Source organism: Lissotriton vulgaris, unplaced genomic scaffold (assembly GCF_964263255.1).
Source record: "Lissotriton vulgaris unplaced genomic scaffold, aLisVul1.2 SCAFFOLD_247, whole genome shotgun sequence".
Lineage (NCBI taxonomy): Eukaryota > Metazoa > Chordata > Amphibia > Caudata > Salamandridae > Lissotriton > Lissotriton vulgaris.
Window position 1 is genome coordinate 530,567 of NW_028255597.1, and position 27,975 is coordinate 558,541.

General features: G+C 45.8%; 1 protein-coding gene across 2 annotated transcripts in view; it reads left to right on the forward strand.

Annotated features, from left to right (window-relative positions):
• DENND4C (DENN domain containing 4C) overlaps positions 1-27,975 on the forward strand; it is a 1,503,495-nt gene that overhangs the window by 348,635 nt on the left and 1,126,885 nt on the right. For both annotated transcript variants that reach the window (XM_086951990.1, XM_086951991.1), the window contains exon 7: positions 8,760-9,001. In XM_086951990.1, the coding sequence (XP_086808116.1) occupies positions 8,760-9,001 (242 nt within the window). The remainder of the gene's footprint in view (positions 1-8,759; positions 9,002-27,975) is intronic.

Genomic DNA, 27,975 nt, shown 5'->3' on the forward strand with positions numbered 1-27,975 from the left:
AGAATGCTTAGCATGTCAGTGGAACCAGGCTCAAGATCATCTTTCAGATCTGGTGTTGGTAGACAGCCGCACACATCGCTGTCTGCAGTGGTGGAACACACAAAACCTTTCCATGGGGCGGCCTTTCCTAGAGCCAGTTCCACAGATGTTGCTAACAGCGGACGCATCGCTCACCAGCTGGGGAGCCAATCTCTTAAACCATACAATTCAGGGCAGGTGGACCCCTCAACAAAAAGTGCTCCACATCAGTCACCTCTAATTGCTAGCAATATTTATGGCATTGAAATCCTTCCAGACACATCTTATCAATAAAACTGACCTTGTCTGTACGGACAATATGACAGCAATGTATTATATACAAAAACAAGGGGGGAACATTCTCTGCAGCTTTCACAACTAGTGCAGAACGTATGGAGATGGACCATCCCACAAAGGATACACCTTCTAGCAGAACATCTTCTAGGCGTACACAATCAGATTGCGCATCTGCTCAGTCGTCAGACACAGGAGATACACGAATGGGAACTTTATCCTAAGGTTCTTCATCCATTTTTTCAGATGTGGGGCCACCCAGACATAGATCTGTACGCCACACACACAAACGCAAAATGCCCAATCTTCGCTACCAGGTATCCACACCAATTGTCCAAAGGCAATGCGATATCGTTGAATTGTTCTGGCAGATTTGCGTCTACTTTTCCGCCACTCCTGCTCATTCCATTAGTAGTACGCAAGCTGAAAAAGCAGTCTCTCAAAATGATCCTAGTTGCTCCAAGATGGACCCGGCAACCATGGTTCACAACACTCATGGAACTCTCAGTAGTACCACACCAAAAACTACACCTCTCCCCAAAGCTTCTCACACAGATCCATGGAGAGATAAGGCATCCAGATCCAGCTCAACTGAAACTGACCACATTGGCTCCTGAAGTCCTAGAGTTCAGTTACCTTAATCTACCACCCTATTGTATGAACATACTTAAAGAAGATGGATGCCCTACTACTAGAGCTTCCTATGCAGCCAAATGGAAAAGATTTGTCATTTACTGCAATAACAATAAAATTGACCCACTAGATGCTTCAATTCAAAACATTATTTGCTACTTACTGCATCCACACACACCTTCACCAAACACTATTGTGTAGACGTGCAGGTCAAACAACAGACTTCTGTGGACCAGGCTGTTCTTAAAACACTTTTTCAAACCACTGCAACAGATACAGGTCACCACTGCTAAGGGAGAGTACTGCACAAGAATGTTTTCTGCAGCTCATATGCCTCGAACTGAAAATGCTACTTACCAGTATGCATCTGTTTTTGGCATGTAGAGCTGCAGAATTCATATGCCCACCCACCTCCCCGGTGCCTCTATCTGTTCCAGTGTTATCTTACTAAGATACGTTCCAAACTTGGTTCTACGTTAACCACTTAAAGCTCAACCCAGACAAGACTGAACTAATCCTATTCTCTCCAAACAGTAACCATCGTCCAATCCAAGAGTGGCTCAAGAATCTGATTGCCCTAAACTGCCCCCTTACCCTATCCGACTCAGTTAAGTCTCTAGGCATCACCCTTGACAAGACATTGGAGGCCCACATCAAAAACTCTGTAAAAAGTGCTCTTTTCTCTCTAAAACACCTCAAGAAATTGAAACCTTTTCTACCCCACGATGACCTCACGACAGTAGTCCAATCCCTAGTTCTCTCTAAAAGCGACTACGGAACGCCATCCTTACAGGGACTCCAAAAACTCACCTAGCCCCTCTAAGGGCATTACTGAACATATCCGCCCGACTCGTATCTGGAGTTAAAAGATTTGAACACATCACTCCAGCTCTCAACTGCCTCAATTGGCTTCCCATGGAAGGTAGATGTATCTATAAACTGGCTTGCATCATACACAAAACCCTTCACTCTCCTGCCCCCAACTACCTAAATAACAAACTGATTAGAGCAGGTCAATCCAGAACGCTGAGAATCTCCAACTCACTCCTTATTCCTCCTAAACTGAAAAAGAAAACCACCCAATACCGATCGTTTTTTGGCAACGCTTCCTGGATATGGAACGCTCTGCCTGGAGTCCCTTAGATGCAACCCCTCCTTCTCCTGTATCAAAAGGGACCTGAAACTCCATCTCCTAAACAAATACTTTCATGACAAATGTCAACTTACCTAGACTTCGATACCCGAGTTGTCTCCTCTCTCTCTGTATATTCAAGGATAGTGGGTGACCGGCTTGGTCATTCTCACCTTTTTCTTTTTATTGCTCTCTACCCCTCCGCTGCACTGCATATTTATTTCCTATGTTGTATGTTTTCTTTGGTTTGCTTCCTTACTGCCGGCCTACTATGTAATGTAATGTCCTTCTGCGGTTTACTGTGTGTATGTAGGGCTCTCTGATACCTACGGTTCAAGCTAGCGCTATATAAAACTTTTTAAATAAATAAAAATACACATGGACATCTTTTCTGTTCCTTACAAACTCCATCATTTTTTTTTTTTTTTTGAAAACCTTTATTGTGCTTCAAGTCAGAACAAATACGGGCCTACAACCTTCCGGCCGGCCACGAAAACATCTGTGCATCAATGCGACTTTACGGCGACACAGCAATATCATTCGTTATAGGCAAGCATTAAATGGGTTACACTGTAGTTATCACATTACCATGTCTCAGGATCGGTGAAGGTTAATTTTAAGGTTTTCATCGCAACAATTAAAGTCAGGTCGTACTATTCCGCACTGATACAAACAAGAAGAAAAAACTAGGGCCTTGCAGGTGGGACTCGACAGCAAACACTCGGATCAATCAGTGCTACTCGCAACATGCAAGTCCCAGCCAGAGGACGGTCACACATTATGCACACCCCAAAGGAGGACGCAACATACCCAACCATCACCGCGCCACCACCCATCCCCCAGTCTGCCTAACACGGGCCTAGGAAAAAAAACATTAGAAAAGAACAAAAGGCACCATAGAAAATAACACCAACTAAAATGTACCCCCCCACCCTACACACATGCAGAGGCTACGGCCTGCCCCCCCCCCTAGCAGAGTGTTTTATCTCTCCAAAAAACCCGAAATGCAGTAAGAGAAGAGAAATTGAGAAGAAGAAAGAAAAGGGAAAAGGAAGAGAAAAAGAGGCACAATTCACATAAGTCCCGGGAGAGAAGAAGAGTATACCACCCAACTACTCCCAGGAAAGGGAAAGGGAAAAGCGGGGAGGAGCCCACCCAACAACCAAACTCCCGGTCTCCCTCGCCGCCATTACCTCCTGCGCCATGTACAACACAATGTCAGAAACTGTAAACCCATTGGACCCGAATCAATACCACCCAGTACCTCAACACAGCACGAGTCCTCCCCCCAGCGTAAGAAGTGAACAGAAGGAGAGTTCGACAGCGACATGTAGCAAACAACAGGACATTAGAGAGTACTCAGCCAGTATTGCAAAATGTGTGCCAGTCCAGGCCTCCGCCAGCCGATCCAACCAAAGCGACAACGATCATACCATCACCCCTGTCCGGACCGGCAGAAGTGTTCCAGGCCTGTCCATTGCTGCGAGTCACCTTCAACCGGGACAAAGAAGCAAGATGGCCGCTCACGAAGAATGGGAACAATGAAGACGCATCGTGCCGCAGGGGCCCAAGACCAGGAGTAACGTGCCACAACTGTTCCAGTGAGAAATACAGCTAGGGTCACATTTGGCAAGGAAAGTGAGGAACTGGGGTCCGATAGCGAGCTCATAGGCAGAATCACAGCTTCCAAAGTGAAGGGCGTCTCCGCAACTGTATCCTCGTCAATGAGCAGACACGTTACATTGTAACCATGAGGACGCAGCACCGCCGTCCCTTCGCTCGGCAACATTGTTTCCCTTCCAGGAGGAAGCAGGGGCGGCGGAAGATACTCCAGCCGGGGCTGTCCCGTGGTAGTCATCGCCTCATCGAGTCTCCGGGCCAGCGCCCGGGCAGTGCTCCGCATCTCCACCCTCAACGCCACTAGGGCAGCCAGGACATCACCACGGGTCGGATCACTCAGTTGCAAACACCGGTCCTCACCATCCCGCTGCTCCCCCGGTACTGTCAATGGCACCGGGGCATGTGGGCAAACAAGTACACTGTACACAGGGTCAGCCCGCGTCCCAACAGGAAGAACAGGCGCCATGTTCACCTCCACTGCAGACAATTAGTGGCGAGACGGGGGTGTCCAAATAAGCCAAGGAAGCAAAGATGCAGCCACCGGGGGAGCTCCGAACACAAGTCGGGAACAGCACAGGGAGAGGCACTCCACGTTGATCGTGAGAACCGGCCGTCCACTGCGGGAGAACGCTTCAAGATGGAGTCCGCCCGTTCGTCGTCAGAGTGGCAGAGGAGAACCAGTCACGGGAGCCTCCAGCTTCGTACACGACCCAGTCAGCGCGAGGGGTAGTCCGACCCGGACAGAAGGGTCCGACCCCGATCGCGCGGCCAGCGCATTACACCCCCGTGACCATCAGCGGTACCCCAGCTCGTCTTCCCGTCCACGTCCCTCGGCGGCCAGCGGCAGCCAGCGACACAGGGACCAGGGGCGGCGCTGGAAGTCGGAGAAAACACCGAATCTGCTGCCAAATCCGCCGGCAAAGGTGTCGGGAGAACGCCAGTCACTCCAGCGCCGGTATCCCACGGTGGTAGAGCGGCGCAGGTCAGGAGAAGTGAGCAGGATTGTCGAAAGAAGCCAGGCGGCTCGCGGAGCCGGGAGCCTAAGCGTCCGTCCCGTCCGCCATCTTGGCTCCTCCTCCCCAAACAAACTCCATCATTACCCTTCACGGCGAAAAACAATCTGGGGTGGAGTCGATGACCATGCGCACTATCGTCCAAGGGAGGAGTCCCCTATCTAGTGACTACAAAGACTTCTTCCAAGACGACAACAAACGGCAAACATCTGAGCCCAACACGACGTTCTATGCACAATTATGAATTCTGCAGCTGTACATGCCAAGAACAGATGCATACTGGTAAGTAGCATTTTACTTTTCCTTGCTGCACCCGCCAGCAGAGAGGTCTCATTACCTGAGCCTCTTGCGCAGCATATTCTAGTTTTACAGCCTGCTGGGCAGATTCCCCCCTAAGCCCCCGCATCAGCCTGGACAGAGATTGTTGACAAAACTGTCAACTTCTCAGCCCCTGCCGTGCCCTCTGGACATGTGTACTTTCAGGAACCGGAGACGCAGTATTGGTCTTGTCACTTCATCCTGGGACTTGATTGACATCATAGCGGCACACATGTGTTTAAGTGCAACCAGCAGAGGTATAGGCGTTTTTAAAAACAATCTTATAATCAATATTTTCAGACATTCTGTTTGTATGATCTGGGTTTAAAGCAATAATCACTTATATACTTCAAAACACTACGTTTCGGAAATAATTTGCTTTGCCACACATTTCGAATCATTGTTGTTTAACTAGTGTCACCGCCAATAAACTTGCTTTACCTCTCAAAAAGACATATTTTTTTCTTGGAAAATGATCTTTGTGAGATTTAGGTTGTTGCCCAACCTTTCCCTTGGCTATCAACTTCTCCTCACAGATTAAGCGCCTCAGTCATACTGGCTTGCCACTCGGTAGCTGCTGCTGAGGGCACATCATTTCAGGGGTCAAGAATTAATTTTTAATGGAAAGGGAGTGGTAATTCCAAGTGAACGTGATTCAGGACCCCAACCTTTCATTAGAATACTTTGCATGCTACACAGAGAAGGTAATTTAACATCTTTCAGCAATGGAATGAAAATGCAGCTCTGCAGAGGTTTTCTCCCCACACTGCCAAGCAATCTATGTCCATCGGATTCCCTTTCTTTTCGGACTCAAAGCGCATACATTTTTTTTGTAGTGACTATCCAATCATGTTGGTTCACCTCATGCACTATAGCCCAGCCATTGTAGTAGCAAGACGATCATTGACTCTCAAAGTAGTCTGCTTGCTTCCTAAAAGCACCACACATGACCTCACTTTCTGCATTATCATAACACTCCGTGCCTTCCATTGCATAAAGTAGCAATCGCGCAGTCGGACAATACTGCTCAGTTTTCAGCTATTTCCCCTTTGCCCACTTTAATTCAGTGACCTCTTAGAGTTTCTTGTTGCTCAGTGGGGTGTAATTTCAAATATATATTTTTTTATCTCCTCTTTATTGCTTGAATTTTCCGGGGAGATAATGTGTTACTCATAGTAGATGAAACGTCACTCATAATTACACTAAAATTATGAAAATGTCACAAATAGCAATCTGAAACTTTGGCAACATTGAATCGCCCTGCAGCCCAGCTTTATTAGGAAAAGCAAATCTACAAACACGAAGTGTGCTTTCAGAATCACCTGAAAGCACACATCGTGTTTATAGACTTGCTGCATTTCTTTTCTAAATAGCGCGCTGCTACGGGTGATTGTGGGCTTTTGTTAAAGTTTTCATGTTAATCGCAGCACCCGTCATGAGCTGCAATTAAGATGGAAACTTTAAAAAAGGCACACCATAACCCCGCAGCACAGCTCTATTAGGAAAAGAAATACAGCAAGTCTACAAACACAGTGTGTGCTTTTCAGTTGATTCTGAAAGCACACACCGTGTTTGTAGACTTGCTGCATTTCTTTTGTGAAAGTATTCATGTTAATCGCAGCACGTGACGGATGCTGCAATTAACATGAATACTGAAACAGAACAGCACAATGTTCCCTCTCAGCCACACGCTACAAAACAAATGAACTGAAGCAAGTGGTCCCTCCTTGATCCCTCAGATTGCCTCTTCTCCGCAACCAGGATGCCATTTTCCTTTTAATTGCAGCGCCACAAACGTTCTTGGGATGTGTGTACGTGTCACACCATCGGCACTGTGCGTTCAGGGGCACAGAGGCGCGCGTTCGCGCACCTTAAAGTGAACAATGACCTGACAGATAGATGCTGTCTCCTCCTCGTGCTACAACACCCTCCACAAGACCTTCAAGTGGATCCCCGCCGAATCCAGAAAGACCTTCACCCACACACTCATAACCAGCAGACTGGACTACGTAAACGCTCTACCCCGGAATCAACAAATCCCTGCTCCGGAACGCCAGGCCATTCACAACCCTGAGGCTCGTCCTCAGCATCCCACGACATAAACACATCACCCATGACACCTCCACTGGATCCCCGTCGAGAAGAGAGTAACCTTCAAGCTACTCACTCACACCTACAAATCCCTCCACAACACTGGACCCCAATAGCTCAACTAAAGAGTCTCCTTCCACGCACCTGAGAGAAACCTCCGCTCTGCCGACCTCGCTGAAACCCCGCAGAGCCAGAACGGGTGGAAGAGCCTACTCCTACAATGCAGCAAAGACCTGAAACTAATTCTTGCTCAATATCAGGCTCTGCACAATTTTAGAAAGAACCTCAAGACCTTGCTCTTTTTCTGAATCTGAGCTGCAGGACCTCCCCTGCGCCTTGAGACCCTCACGGGTGAGTAGAGCGCTTCACAAATCCCTGATAGATTGACTTATTGAAGAGTGCTGTAGACCACAAAAAGCAATGAAAGAGAAAGTTTGAATTTCAGGTTAGCAAATGTTCTGATGAAGAACTTGCAAATTCTGGAGTCTAATTTCAGTTGAAGATTAAAGTGACAAAGACACCCAGATGAAGAAAGAAGGTTGCAGTAAACCCAGCAGACAATTACAAGTTTGGGTCCTTTATTCAAATTAGAAAGTAACTGGAAAAATTATTCTTCCCGTTTATGATAAAGAAGCTCTTCCACATCTTCTTTCTACCACACACATGCTCCTGGTTGAGGTGGCGATTGAACCTTCGCGAATATTCATTTTGTATAGTAATTAGCACCCACAGGTCTCTTTATTTTTTGCCAATCTGCGAAATGCTCCCACCCCCCTCTTATATTTACTTTTCTGCTAAATGTCCATGGATGAATAAGTTACTTACCTTCGGAAACGCCTTATCTGGTTGATACTTTTTCTAGCCGAAGAATCCCTACCTTAGAATTATTCCTGGATGGCAGTTTGGATCTGGAAATTTTCCTACAGAGCTACCTCTGCGCGTCGGTACAGGGCGTCGAGCTACTCTGTAACGATGTCGCACACCGAATGTGATGTCGTCAGAGTCCATATAATTTATTTGTTTTATTAATTTATTTATTTAAGAGTTTTATATAGTGCTGGCATGACCCTAGGGTATCGGAGCGCTTTACAGCAGATACATTGCAGAGATTCACAAAACAAGAGAGCGCCCTCCCTCGATGCGCTGACATTAGTTTCTTCCATGACTACTTTCCGAGCTAAAATGCGGAGCCACGTACAGAAACCGTGAACCCCGGAGACCCCCAAAATGTCACCTGAGGAAACAGAAAACGAGAGCGAAAAAATTAGAGTTAATCAAGAAACCAGTTCATTTATTGTATTCCTTTAGATTGCCTTGTTAAAGGTAAACTGTTTTATTCCTTTACCATAAAGGTTAGCCTATTCTTACTGTACAATTTGTTTTCCTTCAAACTGTGCATCAGATTGCCACTCATGAGTTCTCAGCTACATTTAACCTGTGTCGTCCACACAAATGCCCCAGGGGTAGTGTTGGCCTATTACCTACCGTTTCCCCATTGTAATTATTGCCCCAGCAGCGTTTTTCAATTTTATTAGTGGTAATATTTTGACATGTGCACAGATTTTTAAAAGCTATTTCTAGGCCAAAATATTCTTTACATAAAGGCTGGTGTCGTAATAAATCTTTCATTTCATTTGTAGGTCTATGGTGCTGCAATACAATTTTATGAGGCTTATCCACGGGACTGTTTGACCGAGAAACAGCAGATGCAGCTGGGCCTCCTTACTGCTGTGGAGAAAAAAGTGGTCACTACAAAAACGATTAATTCCAACAAGTGTATCTGCCTTCTATCTTACTGGCCTTTCTTTGAAACGTTCCGCAAGTTTCTCATGTTTATATACAAGCTTTCCGTGTCTGGACCTCACCCCCTTCCAATAGAAAAGTAGGTAGCCACGCTTTTTCACATGTACTTACTGTGCCACATTTTCACATGTAATTCTGCAAAGACAGGTGTTTTAATGAAACCTGCATTGTTAACAGCATAACCGCGGCCGTTATTTCGCGGTAGTTTTAATAAGTGGGCGGGGCCGATTCGGACGTTGGACGTTCGCAGCTCCAGCGAGGTAGTGCTCGCGACGACCAACGGCCGACGGCAGCAGGGAAGAGGTTAAACTAAACATAGGCAAAAACTGTATTGGTTTTCTAGGATGTTTGACAAGAAACTTGTTGTGCAATTTAGCAGTTGTCTAGCTCAATGTTTTGCTCATTCGAAATCCTCTTTCTAATCTTGTATTTGACTAAGTATTAGCAAACCACACAATCTCCCTTCCCACAAAAAAGTGTTACATAAATGAAGTGTAATAACATATCGTTCAAAATGTGAACAAGCTAGTTCAATTGAATAGTTAGCTATTTAGGCCTCTAATGTCTGTGTTAAATGTTAAATACACTGCATTTTAAAAGATTCCGTTTCCATTAACTCCTCAACAGAATATTAATTAGAGGAAGGGAAGAGCAAGTTTTACTCTACTTACTATCCCTTAAGACAGTAAAAAACGAATTTTAAACATTAACCTAAAAGTGGGGCACTGGCAGCAATCCTTAAGGCCGTCTGGGTGACTGTCCTCCAGATCTATTTCAGTAGTCCCACCTTACTTTCAGCATGCAGTAGGTGAGCAGGTACACCATGTTCGATAGATGTCACCTTCTGAAACCTAGGCCCTTTTTTTACATAATTCTCCAAGGTGTCTATTCTTTTTTCCAAACCCTGTTTGTCACAAAAAACCTGTAACCGATATCTCCAGGGTGTGTTTCGAAGCCTTTAACAGGGTCATAACTTAAACAGTTCAACGGTTGCTTCTCTGAGGTTGATCTACCTTCTTTCTCTCCCTTGTCTCCATCTAATGAATGGTCTAATTTCAAGAGCTCACAACTTCCCTGAGGCTTCCAAGCTGTTAAACACAACCTCGCTAAAGTTCCTAACTTTTAATTTTTCAGTGAAAATAGAGGTCTTGAGCTTTTTGCAAAGATCTGAGTGATTATACTGGAGAACAAGATCTAGAGGGAGATTGTTGCATAGAGGCACCAAGATTAGAGAATGATCTGCTTGCTGTCGAGAGACTGGTTTTGAACACTTTCAAGTGATGACAATCTTTGGGCATGAAAGGTATTAAAGGATAGAAGGTATGATTTTAGGTAGGTGGGACCAGTGTCAACCAGCACCTCATGGAGAGAGGACAGTAACTTGAAACTAATACATTTAATATTCGGGCGCCTTTAGAGTTAAATCACAACATTCATGCGACTAGAAAGGTAGAGACGAAGGCAGACTGCAGCATTCTGCCTACTTGTTGTAGTGTAACAAGCTATTGGTTTTATCAGAGCACAGTTTTGCAGATGGTCTCCACAAAGCTGAATTTCTGCCTTTCAGTTGGATCAGGAGCTGCTTATCTGCATAATTAAGTAAATCAAACCTGAAATACTGGTTTAAATTGGCTTCTGGAACGATATAGCCAGTGAAATGCTCTAGGAGCCCCAGAACTGTTTTTGCTTTAATTAAATCAACACTGTTATGAATTATTTTGTATTTACTTAGAGAAGTGAGAATGACCTGAGAAGGTGGTATCTTCCTTTGTGCAGGCTCCATTTGTTTTAACTTTTATCCACAAAACATCGCTAAGATTGTTTGTGCCTTAAGGTATTTTTATTCTAATTTACTGCTGTTCAAGCTAGGGGGCACACTGGCAATCTTAATATGTTGTGTTGGTCCTGATGCCCATCTCTCCGAATTGTTCTGTTACAGTCAATTGACACAGACCTCTGGGTAGGATTGCAGTGCTTTGTTGAAGCCAGGGCTGACATGGCTATTTTGTGCTTTCCAAACTAAAAAGCCCTCCAGACTGCACTACAGTAGTGTAGTATGTCACCTTAATGGATCAGCACAAAAACATAAAAGCTGAAAGCTTGTCGCTATAATCTTGGGAAAGGAAGACTGTACTGCAGCAGTCCTGGTCCAGCAGAGTACTCTTCTCTGCTTTCCATCGGACTCTGGTTTATCAACTCCTCTGAATTATTTGGCTGCCTGTGGGCTCACCTGATCCAGTTGGCCTGATCTCTTTGGTCATAGAGTCTGCTATGTAGACCTTGCATGAGCAATCAGGGAATGGCCCTCCAGTGAAAAATGGCACCCGCAAACCAGATTGCTGCTGTCTCTGAATGACATTTTCTCTTAACCAGCATCTGAAATATATGAACACTTTTGTTTTTTAAAGAGGAAAATGTATGAGTAAATCTATAAAGTTTGAGCGATTCGTAATATTTGAGCTCTGAAAACATCAAAACTGTTATTGCAGCCATAATCATTTAATTCTGGCGTTTGCAGAAGTGTATTTCCTTTGTGGTGTTGACCATTCTCGTACTTTTTAATTTGGTGATCATGAGCTACTACTGGAGATGATTTGTTCCCCTCTATTTCAGTGAAGCATTTTAGATGTTGCAATGCAGGGAATAGCTGCTTTATCATTCTGAGTTTCCTTTGAGATAACATTTTGCAAATAAAGCAGGTAGTAAAATGCCCCTTATCTCTTACTAATTGCTTAGCATAGGTTGACTCCTAGAATATCCAACACAAGGCCCTGAATTGCCGATCTCAAAGATGAACAGGACTCGAGGTCTCAAAATACACCTCATGGTACCATCAGCTGGAAGTTGAATTTCAGAGTATTTTACTGATTCACCATCTCATCATGCCATTAGAGCTTTTTATGCTATGTTTTTGTATTCATATAATGTTTAGGCCTCGTAGTGCTGAGGATCCCACTGAAGAGCCTCTGTGGGTAGAACAATGGCTTGTTTCTTTATTGCAAATAATCCCAAAATCAGCAATAATTCTCCCTCTCTTTTGCCCATCAGGATATCCTAATACAGGATATTGACATCGTAGGGGGAAGTTTCCTGCGGAGTCTGTGGGCGAGCCTGAGTTTCTCATTAAAAATGAGGAATTAATGGGGAACATCTGATTCCCCTGGATAATTAAACATTTTCCCTGTTATTCTCCTGAAGAGTTTCCCTGTTCGAACCAGAAGTCCTTGGGGGAAAAACGCACAAAATCCACCCTAGATCAGGAGGCCTTGTAATTCACAGCCAGGTAACTTGTAATGTGTCCGTGTACACTTGTGGAAGATATCGGCATGCATGGCGAGTCCAGTGCTACAAAGAGGTTTGTAGGCTAGTGGCAAGACTATGATTGGTGGCCATGTAAAAGTTAGACCTCTGGACAATCCATTTATATTTGTCAAGACTTCGATATGTAGCTGGTAGTTAGCAAGTCTGCCAACCTCCAGTGCCCTGATGGAGTGTGAGGTGAAGCGTGGTGTGGTTTGAATTCAATTGAAAAGCCATTGTTTAACTCATAATCACTGGTTCCTCTATGCCACAACATGTCTGAATCCAGTATTACTTTGAGTTTATTTTCTAAAAAAGAAAGCCAATCCATGTACCATCAATGACATCGTCTTGTAGCTGACTTATTGAAATGCATTGGTCATCTTTGACAGAGACTGCACATAATTCAAGCATGATCAGAGCTCAAGCATCCCTCCTAATTTTTGGTTCAGAAATCGGCTCCTTCTAGATGTTCATCAAGAGTGCTACTGGTGCCATGGTGAATTCAGAAGCCAGATTTGTAGTTAGTTGGTACCCCATAAATTTGGAGAATTGGCTGTTGCCGCTGGAGTAGTGTCTTAGCTACCATGAACTAGAAACCTTGGACGACTGGTTGATCAAAACCTCCACCTACCAGGAGGCACAATTGCATTTCAACAGGACGGCTGTCCTGTTGAACCAACTGGGTCTGCACATCAACATGGCCAAGTCTGTTACGACTCCTGTTCAGTGTCTGCAGTACTTGGGAGCCTCCATCGATACTCTCAGAGCAAGCGTGTCCTTTGGAGGAGCGACGCTTATCGAACCTTCGGAAGGCTCAGACTCTCATGTCCGTTCCATCAACGACAGGGAGGACAGTTTTGTCTCTCCTGGGGTCGATAGCTTCTTGCATCTTCGTCACACCACATGCACGCCTCCACATGAGACTGCTGCAGGAATGTCTGGAGGATCAATGGGACCAGAAACGAGGGAGCTGGGAGGAGAAGATCACACTGTCCCAGCAGTCCCTGAAGTGGTAGTGTTCGGCAGAGAATCTCCTCAAGGGGGTTCCATTCCACAAGGACATTCCAATACAGACCATTGTGATGGATGCTTCTCTCCAAGGCTGGGGAGCACATTCGGACCATCTGCAGATCCAAGGAACGTTGTCCCAGGCGGAGTCCACATACCACATCAATTTTCTGGACTCAATGCTGTTCATTTGGCACTGAAAGCCTTTCATCCGTCCTTGCGGACCAACTCCCTGCTTGTGCAGATGGACAATACGACCACAATGTACTACCTCAACAAGCAGGGAGGCTCGAGATCGCGCACACTGTCTCAGGAAGCGCAAGCGATCTGGCACTGGCTGTTAGCCAGAGGACTGACGATAACGGCGACCCATCTACCAGGTGTGTAGAATGCTCAGGCGGACACACTCAGCAGGCTCGTTCAGGAGAACCACGAGTGGGTCTTAAACGAAGAGGTGCTAGGAACCATCTTCGCAAGATGGGGCACTCCAGAAATAGATCTGTTCGCCACCGCCGAAAACAGCAAATGCCGAGACTTTGCCTCCAGGTTTTACCAACCGGGGACTCTGGGGAATGCACTATGGATCAGCTGGTCGAACAGCTTTCTGTACGCTTTTCCGCCCATTCCCCTGATTCCGGCAGTGCTCTTCAAGCTGACTCAATCCAGAGCGCGAATGATCCTCATTGCTCCGGAATGGCTTCGACAGTGGTGGTTCACAGACCTGCTCCACCGGTCTTTCCAACCCTATCTGCGGCTTCCATGTCGGCCGGACCTTCTTGCGAAGTTCGAGGGGCAGATGGTGCACCCCAACCTCTCGTCGTTGAGTTTGGTGGCATGGCTCCTGAGATAGTTCAATATGGACACTTGAACTTGCCTGACAATTACATGGAGATACTGAAGGAGGCCAAGAGACCATCCACCAAGACCTCCTATGCCTACAAGTGGAAACGGTTCTGCGTTTGGTGCACGTCCAAGAATGCTGACCCTACCTGCTGCAAGGAAGATGTCATACTTCCATATCTACTGCATTTAGCTCAATGTGGCCTTAATTTCCATTCTATTAAGGTTCACCTCGCTGCATTAACTGCGTACAGTAAATGCCCTTAACAAACATCCTTTTTCCAGATACCCGTCATTGAATATTTTGTGGAGGGATTGAAGAAGGTATTTCCCTCTGTTAGGCGTCCTTCACCTTCGTGGGAGCTGAATGTGGTACTGTCAAGGTTGATGAAGAACCCTTTTGAGCCTATTCATAAGGCTTCTCTTCAGCATTTGTCTTGGAAGGCGGCTTTCCTTGTGGCCATGACATCTGCTCGCAGGGTGAGTGAGATTCAGGCTCTGTGTTTTCAAGAGCCCTATCCTGTTTTTCATGCTTCCAAGGTTGTAATGAGAACTCACCCTAAGTTTCTCCCTAAAGTGATATCTGATTTTCATGTCAACCAGACAATCACATTACCTACGTTTTTTCAACATCCCTCCTCTCCGGCGGAGAGGTCCTTTCACTCACTTGATGTGAAGCGGGTGTTGAAATTCTACTTAGATAAGACCAAAGACATTCTTAGGTCTGATCAGTTGTTTGTGAATTACGGTTCAGTCAGGATTGGCCTTGCCACCTCCAAACAGTCCATATCTAGGTGGAATGTGTCCTGTATACAACTATGTTACCAGAAGGCTAACAAGGCTCTAGGTGGTAAGCCTAGGGCTCATTCAACTAGAGGCAAAGCGGCTACAGCAGCTTTGCTACGTAACGTTCCCATTGCAAAAATCTGTAGGGCGGCTACGTGGAAGTCTGTCCACACTTTTGCTAGACATTACTGCCTGGATTCTGATGCCAGTACAGATGCGCAAGTTGGGCAGGCTTTGCTGAGGAATTTATTTGCTCAGTAAGGTTTTTTTTCTTTAGTTTTCTTCCACCGCTGGATTTGGTTGTTGGGATGGGCTTGCCATTCTATTCACAGATTATGACTATACACAGAGATCCCCTACTACAGAAGGAGTAGTTTCTTACCTGTAACTCCAGTTCTGTAGTAGGGGTATTTGTTATAGTCATAAGCGACCCTCCTGCCTCCCCGGTGGAAGAAACAATGATTTCCTGGATGCTACAGGCCTGGCTTTATACACCTTCAAAAATAACTGAAAGTATCTTACCTGGGGCTGTGCATCATGGGATACCGAGGATCTCTGGAGTGTTACTTAAAGGCACGGTATCCCTTTTCCAGACACATATTGGCAGCCTATAAGGCTTGTCTGTCCAACCCTTCCTCTCTATCATGATAAAGGATTTTTGTGAAAGGGGGTTTCTCTATATGCGAAACTCTGTAAAATGTGTACATTTTTATATTATTTGGCTATCCTTTTCCACTTCAGGATGAAGTGCTGGCCAATGTAGCCTTGTTAATGTAGGCTGCATTATTTGTCTTTGATTTTCTCTTAAGTGTCTATGCAGGACTGCAGAAGAGGACAATTTAGGAGACTATTTTGATTGCTCCGGGGTCCACGCACATGGGCGGGACTATTCACAGATTATGACTATAACAGAGATACCCCTACTACAGAACTGGAGTTGTAGGTAAGAAACTACTCCTTCCTTTCCCTAGCCATGATTTCATGCCTTGTCATGATGGAATATACTCCATGTGCTTCTATGGTGTACCCTGTTTCTTGGTTCAACAAGGAGCAGTTGATTGAGACGAACCTCCATGCTCTGCTGGAGTGAACATTTACTCAATGTGAGGTCGTCAATGTCATCTGTCCTTGATGCCTACTATGCCCTCTTCTCAGTGCTCATCATGTCTGTTCTCGCCACCATCCTATCTTAACAGGTCTTCAGAGTTGTTGCAGGGAATCCCAAGAGACAGCTGCCTAGACAAAGTGTACTTTCTCTGGAGATGCAGAACAGATTCTAAAGTGAAATTTTGACATTGTTGCGCATCCTCTGAAAATCCTGTTTTTGCTCTGAGTAACAGGCTTGTAGATTGTCTTATGATAACAGTAGTTTGCTCAGTCTGCAGTGGTTTGGTTTCTTTCAGCATCAATTTGGACCATGCTCCTGTGAGTAGATATGCATAAGTGATTGAGCCATTTAATATCCGTCTTGAGTGTTGGGTGAGATAGTAATGTCCTTGGTCAATAGGTGTGTGTGATCTGAAAATGGGTAGTCCTGTGCAGAAGCCGCTTTGCCAGTTAGTGACGGAAACACAACGTTTAAGAGTGCCCTTGGAGACAATCACCTTCAGAAGAAAAAAGCCAGTGGCATAAAAAAACCACCTCTGATCATGCCAACAAGAATAGCACCCAGAAAAACCACAGAACAGCTAGGCTGTAGATAACAGGTAAAAATGTGTGAAACACAGAAATGCCATTTTCTTTTTTTTTTTTTTTTTTAAACCTTTATTGTGCATTCCAATAATTTACAAGCAAGGGCCTACAACCACAGGGGCCGGACGCTAATTAAAAAATAGAAGCAAGTATATTACTATATGTCACAGCTCTTCAGCCGACATCCCTGAGGCCCGGCAGCGATTCAGAATGAAATTCGTAGCAACGCAGGATCATATCTTATTTATTTATTTATTTATTTATTTTTAAATATAAAAGAAAAAGAAAGAACAATACTCAAGGCAATAGTACACTATACACGGACATGTGTTTATACGGGAAGGACCTCTGGGTGCAATGTTATTTAACATATAACTAGTACAAGGAATCGGGGGTCAGCGGGGAAGCCGGTAAATAGTAACATAAAGTAAAGATACATGGAATATCAGATCAGGGGGAAAGGAAGACATCTAGGCTCTCAACGAAAGGGGGCATACATATATTTCCACGGTAGGCGTTCCACTGGTTCCAGACTTTATTCCATGTCCTAGGTCTACCCCTAGCCAGATATACAGTCTTTTCCCTAAACATGCACCAGTCCATATTTTCCTTCCATACCGATTCAGTGGGCGGCCGCTGGGAACACCACAACTGTGCAATGTCTCTCTTGGCAATCATGTTCCCGAGGGTCGCCCACCGGGTCTGAGCAACATTATAATCATTCGGTTCCCACACATTCAACAGACATCGCCTGGCTTCAGGCAGCAACGCAACTCCAGTGACCCTCCATCACTGCATGTACACGGTTCCAGAATGCAGCCACCTCCGGGCACTTCCAGATTATATGAAGGAAGGTTCCAACCATTCCGCAGCCACGTTTGCACAACCCATCAGTGGAATAATCCATACAAACCAAGCGAGGGCCAGTGACATACACCCGATGGAGAATTTTAAGTTGAACAAGGTGGAGACGGGCAGGAATAGCCACCTCCTTAGGTGAGGATAACTCGGACTGCCAATCCTCATCGTCCAGCTCCAACCCATCTCCAGTCCAGACCTCCCTAAGACGCACAAGGAGATCCGCCCGATTGTTGATCAACTTCTTGTATATTAATGAAATTGTGCTATCAGGCACATGACCATCAAGCACACTATCCTCGAGCGGGGAGGACTCCGGGATATCGACGCCGACAGTGAAAACCGAGGTCAAAGTGTGGCGAACCTGTGCATATCTGAAAAACTCCCTGTCGCTCAACTCGTATTCTGTCTGTAATGTCTCAAAAGTCTTAATTTTACCCTTGGCCCAGAGGTCGCCCACCCTGCTAATACCAATCATGTCCCATTTCTCAAAACCTTTCGTTTTCCAGAGGCATCCCAATCTTTCAGACTCATACAAAGGAGTTGCACGAGTCAGTCGATCTCTCCGGCCCAAAGCCACATTCGCATCACGCCAGACTCGTACAGCAATCTTGGTAGGTCCAGTTAATTCCCTCCCTGCACTTTAAAATAGAGTGCCCTATTATAGTTCCCACCCGGCAACAGATGTTTGTCCCTCTCGAATGCCGGGTTTGGGCTAGGTGCGTACGTTGCATGGTTAATCACACTCAACTGAGAGGCCCAATAATACCGCCTGATATCCGGAAGCGCCATACCTCCATCGTACCAGGGGAGTGTTAGCTTAGCAAGGGCAATGCGCGCACGTCCGTCCCAAACTAGCCCCCTCTGTAAGCTCTCCACCTCTCGAAAATAGCTCAAATAGTGTTGAACGAATTCTGGAGCGCGTACAAAAATTGTGGTAGGGCCTTCATTTTAAATAGCGCAGCGCGCCCGAGCGGTGACAATGGCAGTCTACGCTAGCAAGTGACGTCGAGTTTCAGCCTCTGGAGAGGGGGAAGCAGATTGAGTTCACAGCGGACGGCGGGGTCCAAAGATATAAAAATCCCCAAGTATTTGAATCCCGTCTGCGAGACCTGGATGGAAAATCTACGAAGCAGAGGGGGGAGACCACCCGACAGCACATAGACACAGGACTTAGTCCAATTAATGACTAAACCGGAGTTCTTTCCGAACGAAGTGAGCACGTCAAACAAAACGTTAAGCGATTTTCGGGGGGAGATGAGATACAACAAAATATTGTCTGCATAAAGCGATACTCGATCCTCAAAATCCGGAGTCCACTGGATACCCTTTATCGAAGGCTCCCATCGCAGCCAAGCAGCCAGTGGCTCCAGAGCAAGTGCAAAAAGTAGGGGGGACAACGGGCAGCCCTGCCGCGTATCCCTCCCAAGGGTAAAAGAGTCCGATACTCGGCCGTTAACAACAACCTGAGCCAGCGGTTTCTCATACAGAAGTTTCACCCACCCGATGAACCCAGAACCGAAACCAAATTTTGCGAGGGCGGCCCAGAGATACGGCCATTCTATAGTGTCAAAGGCCATCGTGGCGTTTAAGGAAGCCAAAATGGCCGGCTCGTGAAGAGACGCCGCCCTCGCGAGAACGCCATGTAAGGGCCGCAGGTTAAGAGCGGTGTTACGATGCAGGATAAAACCAGATTGATCCGGATGGATCAGGTCACTAATCACCGTGATAAGCCGGTTGGCTAACAATTTAGCTAAAAGTTTAGGTTCGGCATTTAACAGCGAAATGGGCCTGTATGAGGTACAGCGATCCCGCGGCTTCCCCTCCTTATGAATAACCACGATCGTAGCTAGACGCTGATCGCGAGGGAGGGAACCAAGGTCTCGCGACTCCAGGAACATATCTCGAAGATACGGTGCAACTTTGTCAGGACGCAATTTGTATAGTTCAATGGACAGACCATTGGGACCCATAGCCTTGCCAGAGCGAACGGAGCAAATGGCGATATCAATCTCGTCCGCCGAAAGTGGAGCATCCATTGTCTCTGTCAGCCTCCGATAGGCGCGGCAGTGCAATATCGCGTAACAGATGAGTCTTCCTCTGCTCTATCAGAGACCGGAGAGTACACCGTTCGAAAGTAGTCTGCGAAACACTCAATAATCTCAATCGGATCTGTCACACACACTCCATCAGGTTTCTCAATCACGGGAACCACACGATTCGCCCTTTCTTTCTTATCGAGCCACGCAATCAATTTACCAGCCTTGTCCCCAACATCATACAATCTGCCCTTTTGCTCTCTATTCATTATTTTGGCAGCGTCAGTCACCAGGGATCTGTAATCTAGTTGTTTCAGGCCGAGGGAGTGCAGTTTAGCACGAGTCACGCCAGATTCCAGGTCACTCTCTAGCTCAGTTATCTCAGTCTCTACGAACAATTTCTTCATTTTTAGTTTTCTTAGCCCCAGCAATTAGCGATAGTGCCTGTCCACGAATAACCGTCTTGAAGGCCTCCCACAATGACACGGATGAGGACACAGACCCCACATTTTCAAGAAAATAGTAATCAAGGGACTTTATCAAATCAGCGTGGGTCTTGGGGTTGCGAAAATACCAGGGGTTTATGGGAGCCACCCGTCCTTCACCACACATTTAGTATCCATGCAGAGCCACAGTAGGGAATGGTCTGATATGCCCCGGGCAAGGTGTCTAATTTCTCTAATAGAGGGGGATTGCGCCGCCGGCATCAGGACGTAATAAAGTCTGGAGAGACTGCCGTGGGCCCCAGAATAGAAAGTGTATTGCGTCTGCTCGGAATGCATCAACCTCCAACAGTCTACCAGACCAAAAGTCTCCAGAAACCCACTTAGCCATGATTGAGACTTGGTAAGGTCTGTAGGGGGGTGGCGATCCACACTGCCAGAGACAACCGAATTGAAGTCCCCACCCATAATCAGGGTACCTTCGGGAAGCCCCAGCACTACACGCCCTATGTCTGAAAAAGTAGAGGTCTGTAGACCCGGCGGGACATATACAACAATCAGTCAAACAGTCCTACCCTCCCATCTGCCGGTGAGGGCGGCGTAGTGCCCCCTGTCATCAAGGATTACGTTGTCTATTTCCAAAGGGAGAGAGGACCGAACAAGGATGCCCACACCCCTAGAACCAGAAGTAAACCCAGAATGTGCAACAAGACGATACCCCCACCTGTTCATGGCGTGACACGTATTCCCAATCAAATGTGTTTCCTGTAGGAGAAAGACATCGGGGGATAGGCGACGCAGGAATTGTAGCACCACTCCCCGTTTTATTCTATCACCCAACCCATTGACATTCCAAGACATTAGCCTCAACCCACTACCCCCCATCCCAGCAAGGAATGCAGAATCCACCTCACAAAGAACATAATGACCGGATCACAGAAGAGAACAATATGTTGCCTTGAGAGAAAATAACCAATACACAGACACCCCCCCCCACCCTCCAACTTGAACCCGTTACAACTCCCCCCACCCTGCACCCCTGCGTTAGACTCGAAAGCCACCCCAACTTGCAGTGTGCCTGTCGCCCTGACATTAAACTAATCTACAAGAAGAAACCCGGAGGAGGAGTCTCGTTTCCCCCCCGCCACCCTCAGGCATGCGACAATAAAACACAGTAATGTTAAAATCACCGAACCCAGCTGTGTGAAAAGTCAAATGTTCGGAAGTTGGGAACCACAGTGTCACTCCTGCTCCGGCTCGCCACCCTTGGCACCACCAGGGTGCTCAGTTCGATCTTTCCGGGTAGGCGGAGAATCCAGCCAGTCACTAACACCCTCAGGGCGGTCAAAGAAAAACGTCCGGTCCTCGTATTCAACACGAAGTCTGGTAGGAAACAGCATGGCATATTTCAGGCCCACGTCTCGCAATCTTCGCTTCACTCCCTGAAAACCCATCCTTTGCTGAGTGAAGTCCGGGTAAAAGCTCACTGTTGTGTTCTCAAACTTCACCGGGCCGCTCACCCTCGAGGCCTGCAAGATAGCGTCTCTATCTCTGAAATTGAAAAGCCTGGCAAGGATAGGCCTCGGAGGGGCACCCGGCCTCGGTTTCCCACCCGGCACACGATGGGCGCACTCTACGGCGAAAACTTTTCTCAGTCCTGTAGGGGCAAGGTGGTTTAGGACGAGGTCTTCCACCAGGAGATCTGTTGAAGGATTTTCGGGGTTTTTAGGGACACCAATGATACGTATGTTGTTGCGTCGTGCCCTGTTTTGAAAATCCTCCAGTCGGTGAGACATGAGGTCGTTGGAGGATCGCAGGTTGCCCATTTCAGTCTGTAGGTCTGACACATCGGCCGTGAGGCTAGAGGTCTTCAAATCCAACGACTTGACTCTTTCATTGGTCTTAGACAAGTCCGCTCTAATCAGGGTGACATTGATGGCCACCGTGTCGATTTTAAGAGCGAGAGCCTCATATTGCTGGCCGATGGTAGCCTTCATGTTGGCAATGGCGCCCATGACGTCCTGGAGAGACAGTTCGGTCGGCGCAGCCGGGTCCTCCTTGGCTTCCTCCAGAGTACGGCTGGTGCTACCAGGGGACCCTTTAGGCTGGGTATAGCGGTCCATGGCGTTAGTTTGAATCGGTCCCCCGCGAAGAGGCACCTTGGTTTTCCGCTTCTCATTGTCAGCCCTATTAGCCATCTTGGAAGATGCACCCGGGAGGGGCCCGTGAGACCTGGTGAAAATGGCCATCCGCGGGCAAAGCACCAGAAGTCTACAAAAGTGGGCTCGAGTGGCAGAGGTGACAACGTAGCTCGATACAGAAGCGTTCACGACCGAAGGCACACGATGAAGAGGCAGAGCCAGGCTGGACCTCCGACAGACCGGAACCGTCTTGCGATCTGATAGAGCCAGGACCCAAAAACGAAACTGAAAAGTTGGTTCAAGGCTACTGGGGGGAAGCCCCTCAGCCGTTGTTGTTCAACTTCGTCCCGGCGTGCCAGCTTACCAAGCTCCTGGCTTCACCGTTAGGTGGGCCTCAAAAGTTCAGATTGACGTAACTGCGGTTCCCAAAGTCCAAATTAAATTCTCGAAAGATCAAAAGCGTCAGCAGAAGTTCATCTCCAATAACCCATCTTCAGAATCAGGATAGATTCAGGATATGTGCGAAGGGCGGCGAGGGTCCCGGGAGCCCTGTGCTCACACGGCCATCTGCTCGCGTAGCTCCTCCTCAGAAATGCCACTTTTAGTGACAAATAATGACAGGCTTCTAAATATTCTTGTGCGAAGAACACCTGGAAAGATTCCAGAAACATTGGTTAATTACAAGGCTTAAATACTACTTTTCAACCTAGGTTCTAGTATGAACCATTGTTTTTTTTAACTGAAGCAGCATTGGTTTGCGCAAACAAAAAGAGGGCATGCATCAAGAGCAAGAGACACAGATAGGCTAGTCCATCAGATCTTTGTCTTTTAGAGATAAAAGAAAAATTTGAAAAGCTCTAACTATACCATTAAATGTTCTCATATTTTTGTAAATCAAATAAATTATTCCATGATGTTTTTTATTTTTTAATGTACACTTGTTTGAGCATTTTTATAAAATTGTTTGAGGTTCAAATCCTATAAATTGCTTAGGCAAAGGTCCCCTGGTTTCAGTAGTAATTCATTGGGGCCCTACAGAAGTCAAATAATTCAGAAATGCAGGTCTAAAGGGAAATGGTATCCATACTAGATTGGTTTAATAAGAGAAAGTCTGGCCCAATATGGCATTGTCGAACTTTCTGACCCACGCTCCTGGTATGCATCCCTCCCAATCTTCCCCAGGGGCTTTTAGAACTCTGTTGTTTTAAAATTGGTGCAACCCCTGCGCACATGACTTATAGTACCAGATGCAGAGTTGCAGGCAGCGTGACCCTGAGGTTTCAAGCCCTGGAGATTGCCACCAGCTAAGTGCTTGCCCAAATATGTTCCGAGTGAAGGAAGCATTCAAGCAGTTAGTAAAATAAAGATGTCAATACTTAAGACTGAAGAGGATTTATTAATGATGACCGGAAGCAACGCCCCTAACACCTGAGCAAACCAGATGGGAGGGTCCTATACTTATGGTTCGGAGCATTCAGAGATAGAACATTCTTTAACACAATTCCACTTTCTGTTCTACCAATATAGACCAGTGACAGAAGAGAAAATAACCAGCCTACCAGTGTAACGTTTACCTTTACTGAAATTAGGTCTAAGATATTAGAAACTGTTAAGATGTTTACTGCCTGGATAAAGGAAATTATCATCTTTTGTGTGGTGTGCCCCCAGATTTATCCCCTATGTGTTTTTGCTGGCTGTATAATTCTGTTCAATTTACCCCTTCTAATCAGTACCAAAGTGTCTGTGCTCTCCCTTTTAAACATGTTTGAATTGGTATGACCCTAATTGGCATGTTTAACTTAACTTTAAGTCGCTAGTATATGATACAGTGTGTACCCGGAGCCTGTAAGGTAAATGTCACTAGTGGACACCAGTACCTATTGTGCCATCCACTACAATGGCATTGCACACATAGCTTCAGGCATACCATTATAGCCTGACTGTAGTAGTGTAAAAACAGCAGCTCGACCTGCCACGATAAACCCTTTTGACAAGTTAAAACGTCCCTTTTAAATACCAATAAATCACCCCTATGTACACCTTGTAGCTCACATGGAAGGCTGCATGGTATTTAAATGTAGAATATGTAGAAATATTTGTTTGTCCTTACAGTGACCAACACTCGAAAGCGATCTTCACAGTGGCAGGCCTAGCTGTCCTACGTAGAAAACCAGAGTAGAGATTAAAATATTAATACTGTATCTCAGGAATGCGACCAGACAGAAAAATAAACAACACTTTTTAAAAGTTATTAAAAATCCAATTGAATGCCTGATTTCGTAATTCGTATTAAGGATAAGTAACTGTCACCTAAAACGTTTAGGCACACTTGAAAAGGGAAAGAAAAGTATTCCAAAACAACTTTTGTGGATCTTCTGTCTGGTTGCTGAAGTAAACCGCTTTTGTTCTACCAGACTTCTGTCTGTAGGTTAACTATGGGTACAGTGGCTGCCTCCAACTAGTTTTTAGTATTAGATGTAGGAGGTCATTAGAATCGCCATAGTACACTCTCCCAAACCTACAGCGCTCAAGTCAAGTGGTGCTGAAGACTTATGCGATCTTGAAAATGCCCAAACTGAGTAGGGTTGGTCTCGGGAACTTTTACCCCATTGGCAGGGCCACTGGAATTATGCGGCAGAGGAGGACCAAATCATGCTTCGAGGTTGACTCAATTACGCGGCAAGAAAAGGCAAATTAAGCACATAATGAAGGAAATTTTCTAATAGTATTACTTTATTATGTAATGTTTACACGTTACCACTGCCTGTTGCTACCTATTTAGCACAAAAATGCAGCAATAAGCAGTTGAAAGATGATCAGTCAACCTTTGCAAAGGGCTTTCCACTACACGTGTATCCATTTTTCCACATCTTTAGTACCTTTTGATCTGTTTGAGCTAGAAACTAGTACTTTTTGTTAAAATCTGCAGAATAATCGATTATGCTGCAAATGTAACAAATCCATAATTATGTGAGAAACGCAGCTGCAGCATATTTCCAGTGGCCCTGCCCGTTATTTAGTGCATGCCCAGTAGTCCTTCCCACCCTCTAGTAAGCGCCAGGCATAAATGTGGCACCTCCTCTTCAGAGCTCTTTCTGGACTTGCAAAAGATCAGAAGAGATCTGGACTTGTTGTCTGTGACCTAAGATGAGCCTTGAAGGACTGGACCTACTCCCTCTTATATCCAGGACAAACAAGTGGACTCCAAGCGTCATAAGGCGGATCTGGTCTTAGGGACGGATATGGCAAGCTACAAGAAGCCTTTTATCTGGAGGTACCTGACTGATTAATGACAACTGGACTTGGAATGGGCTTTGCCTTGAACCCCTGCAAGTCTCTAAGGCCTCCCTTGCGGTCGTAGAGTGGTTTAGAAGTGTATTCCCGTGGTTGATTGGGACTTGAAGGACTAACTCGAAAGGTAAAATCTTTGACAAGTACAAACCTGGTTGGCATATCCGATCCATCCACTATCGTGATCAACCTCAAATTACCCTAAGTCAATGATCGCGGTAGGAAAGGACCGTCATTGACACTTTGTGCTCTTTGTCGCCATTTCTGTTTAAAGCTTTAAAAATGTATCTGTTTAGTGCCCTTTATTGATTTTTTTTTGTCATTTTGTTCAATACATTTTACTCTTTTTTATTTTTTTTATTTATTTTTTATTCGGTTAGGGTTTTTTGTTGTTTTACGTTTTGATTGTATTACTGTTTTTGTTCTGCATAAATTATTTGCACACTACCCTAAGTTAAGCCTGAATTTTCTGTGCAGTAGCTCCCTGGGGATTGAGCTCAGAATAATTTACTGACCTTGAGGTTTCACCCTGACGAGTTCTGATAGTTATCCAGTATTGGGGTATCTTTCATAGATTCACATGCCTGAATCATTCCCTGTCGCTGAGGCGGGAGTCCCACGGTAAAATACAAAAGCAGTGCCTAAGTAAATAATAGTAGTAGGATAAAAGAAAGCCAAAAGGCCTAAAACTTAGTAGCCTATCTACATCATTATATGAAAAAAACAAAAAAATAGTTCCAACCAATCAGCTACCAGCACCCTCTAGAACCTTCTCAGTAGAGGCAGTTCTCCTCAGATTTTCAATGCACGTCGTGTCGAGGGGAGTCTCCCTGAGTGCCGAGTGATGTCTAGCAAAAGGGCTAGATTGCATGACAGCTCTTCCAGTGAATGAAGAAAACATCACAACGCTTCTCATGAAGTTTCTGATCATTCATAGAGGTCTCCAAAATGTTCCTCTGGGTCCACGCTGTCTTCACCCTCTGAGGTATCTAAAAGACCTTCAACCTCTAAAACCGTGAGTAAAAACCAGGTTAAAACGGTTACTTTGGTTTCCTCTCATACAGTTTCTGTGACTTCTGCTGCCCCTCTGTCGACGGCTACTGTCTCCACTACGGCCATCTCTTCACCTATTGTGTCTTCCAAGATCTCTACTACGTCTAAGAAGCCTGTTTTGAAAGATTCGTTGACGAAGAGTTCATCTTCTAAGTCTCCGTTGACAATCGCGTCGACATCGAGCTTGTCGACGAAGGTACGTCTATCTTTAAAGTCCACCTCATCGACGTCGACCGCGTCGACTATGTTGTCGACATCTGTTCCGTCGACGACTCCTTCAGTGACCCCGTCGACAAAGAGCCAGTCGAAGAGCCAGTCGACAAAGAGTTTATCGAAATCGATTCCACAAGTTTCTCAAACAACTCCTATATCTTATACTAATTTTCAACTAAAGACTTACCATAGACAGGATTATTGCAAGATATCTCCTCTTCTGCCATCTCATATCCTAGAGACTTACGTTGAGGATGAGGACTTTGATGAAGATGACAAGGGACCGTTTGGCATAGCTCCCCACCCCTCTGAACTTCACATAAAATGGCAGGATGAGGAAGAAGATTACCAGGAACACTATTAACAGGAAGACCTCCCTACACCACATAATAGACCTCCCAGAAGGGATTTGTATCATAGAGAGGAGAGTCATCTTCCTCCTACACTCATACAATATCTGTAGGCCATGCTGGTGGATTACCGTCAACAGTTTCCCCCACAACAGGCTGTCCCTGACATTCCACCTTTACCTACTGAGGTACCAGACTCTCTACCGCAGACTGAGATTCCTACTTCTCTGTCTCACCCTTCTAGTTCAGTACCACAAACACACCATGATACTTCTTCCTCCAGGGAGGAAGAGGTCGAAGAGGGTGAATTGCCTGACAAAGCTACTAGTGTGGATCCTTGGGATGATTACATCATACCAATGCCTTCTCCACCCATTCCTCAGCCTTCGGATTCTCCCCCTGAGGATATTCACCGTTTTCACAACCTGATGCAACGTGCTGCAACCAGATTTCAATTACCAGTCACGGTAGAACACACAGTTTTCTCCTTACGTGATTTTAAAGAAGAGTACAGGAAAGTCACACGAGCGATCCCCATCATTGATTATATTTGGAATGAAGGGATAAAAATTATGAAGACGCCTGCCTCTATCCCGGCTTTCCTCCCTTGCACTGAGAAAAAGTACTGTGCTCCTCCGGAAACTCCATCTTGTCCGATTGGTCATCCCCGACCAGATTCAGTAATATCGCAAGCCGCCTAGCAAAGATCCACAAATCCAGCTATGCCAATATCAACGCCGCCGGATAAGGAAGAACGGAGGCTGGACCTTATAGGTAAAAAGTTTTCCACTATGGCAGTAGCCTCCATTAAAGCAGTGAATTATTTGGCAATACTCGGCCGTTATGACCGGCAGATGTGGTCAGATTTGGCAGAATTTACCGACCTCATCCCTGATGACCGTAAACAAGACTCAAGGAAGATACTTTTGGAGGGAGAACGAGCCGCATCTGAGATCATAGATTGCGCTCTGGACATTGCTAACTCCAACTTTAGACAACTTGCTGGTGCTGCTGTGCTTGGACGCCAAGGATGGCT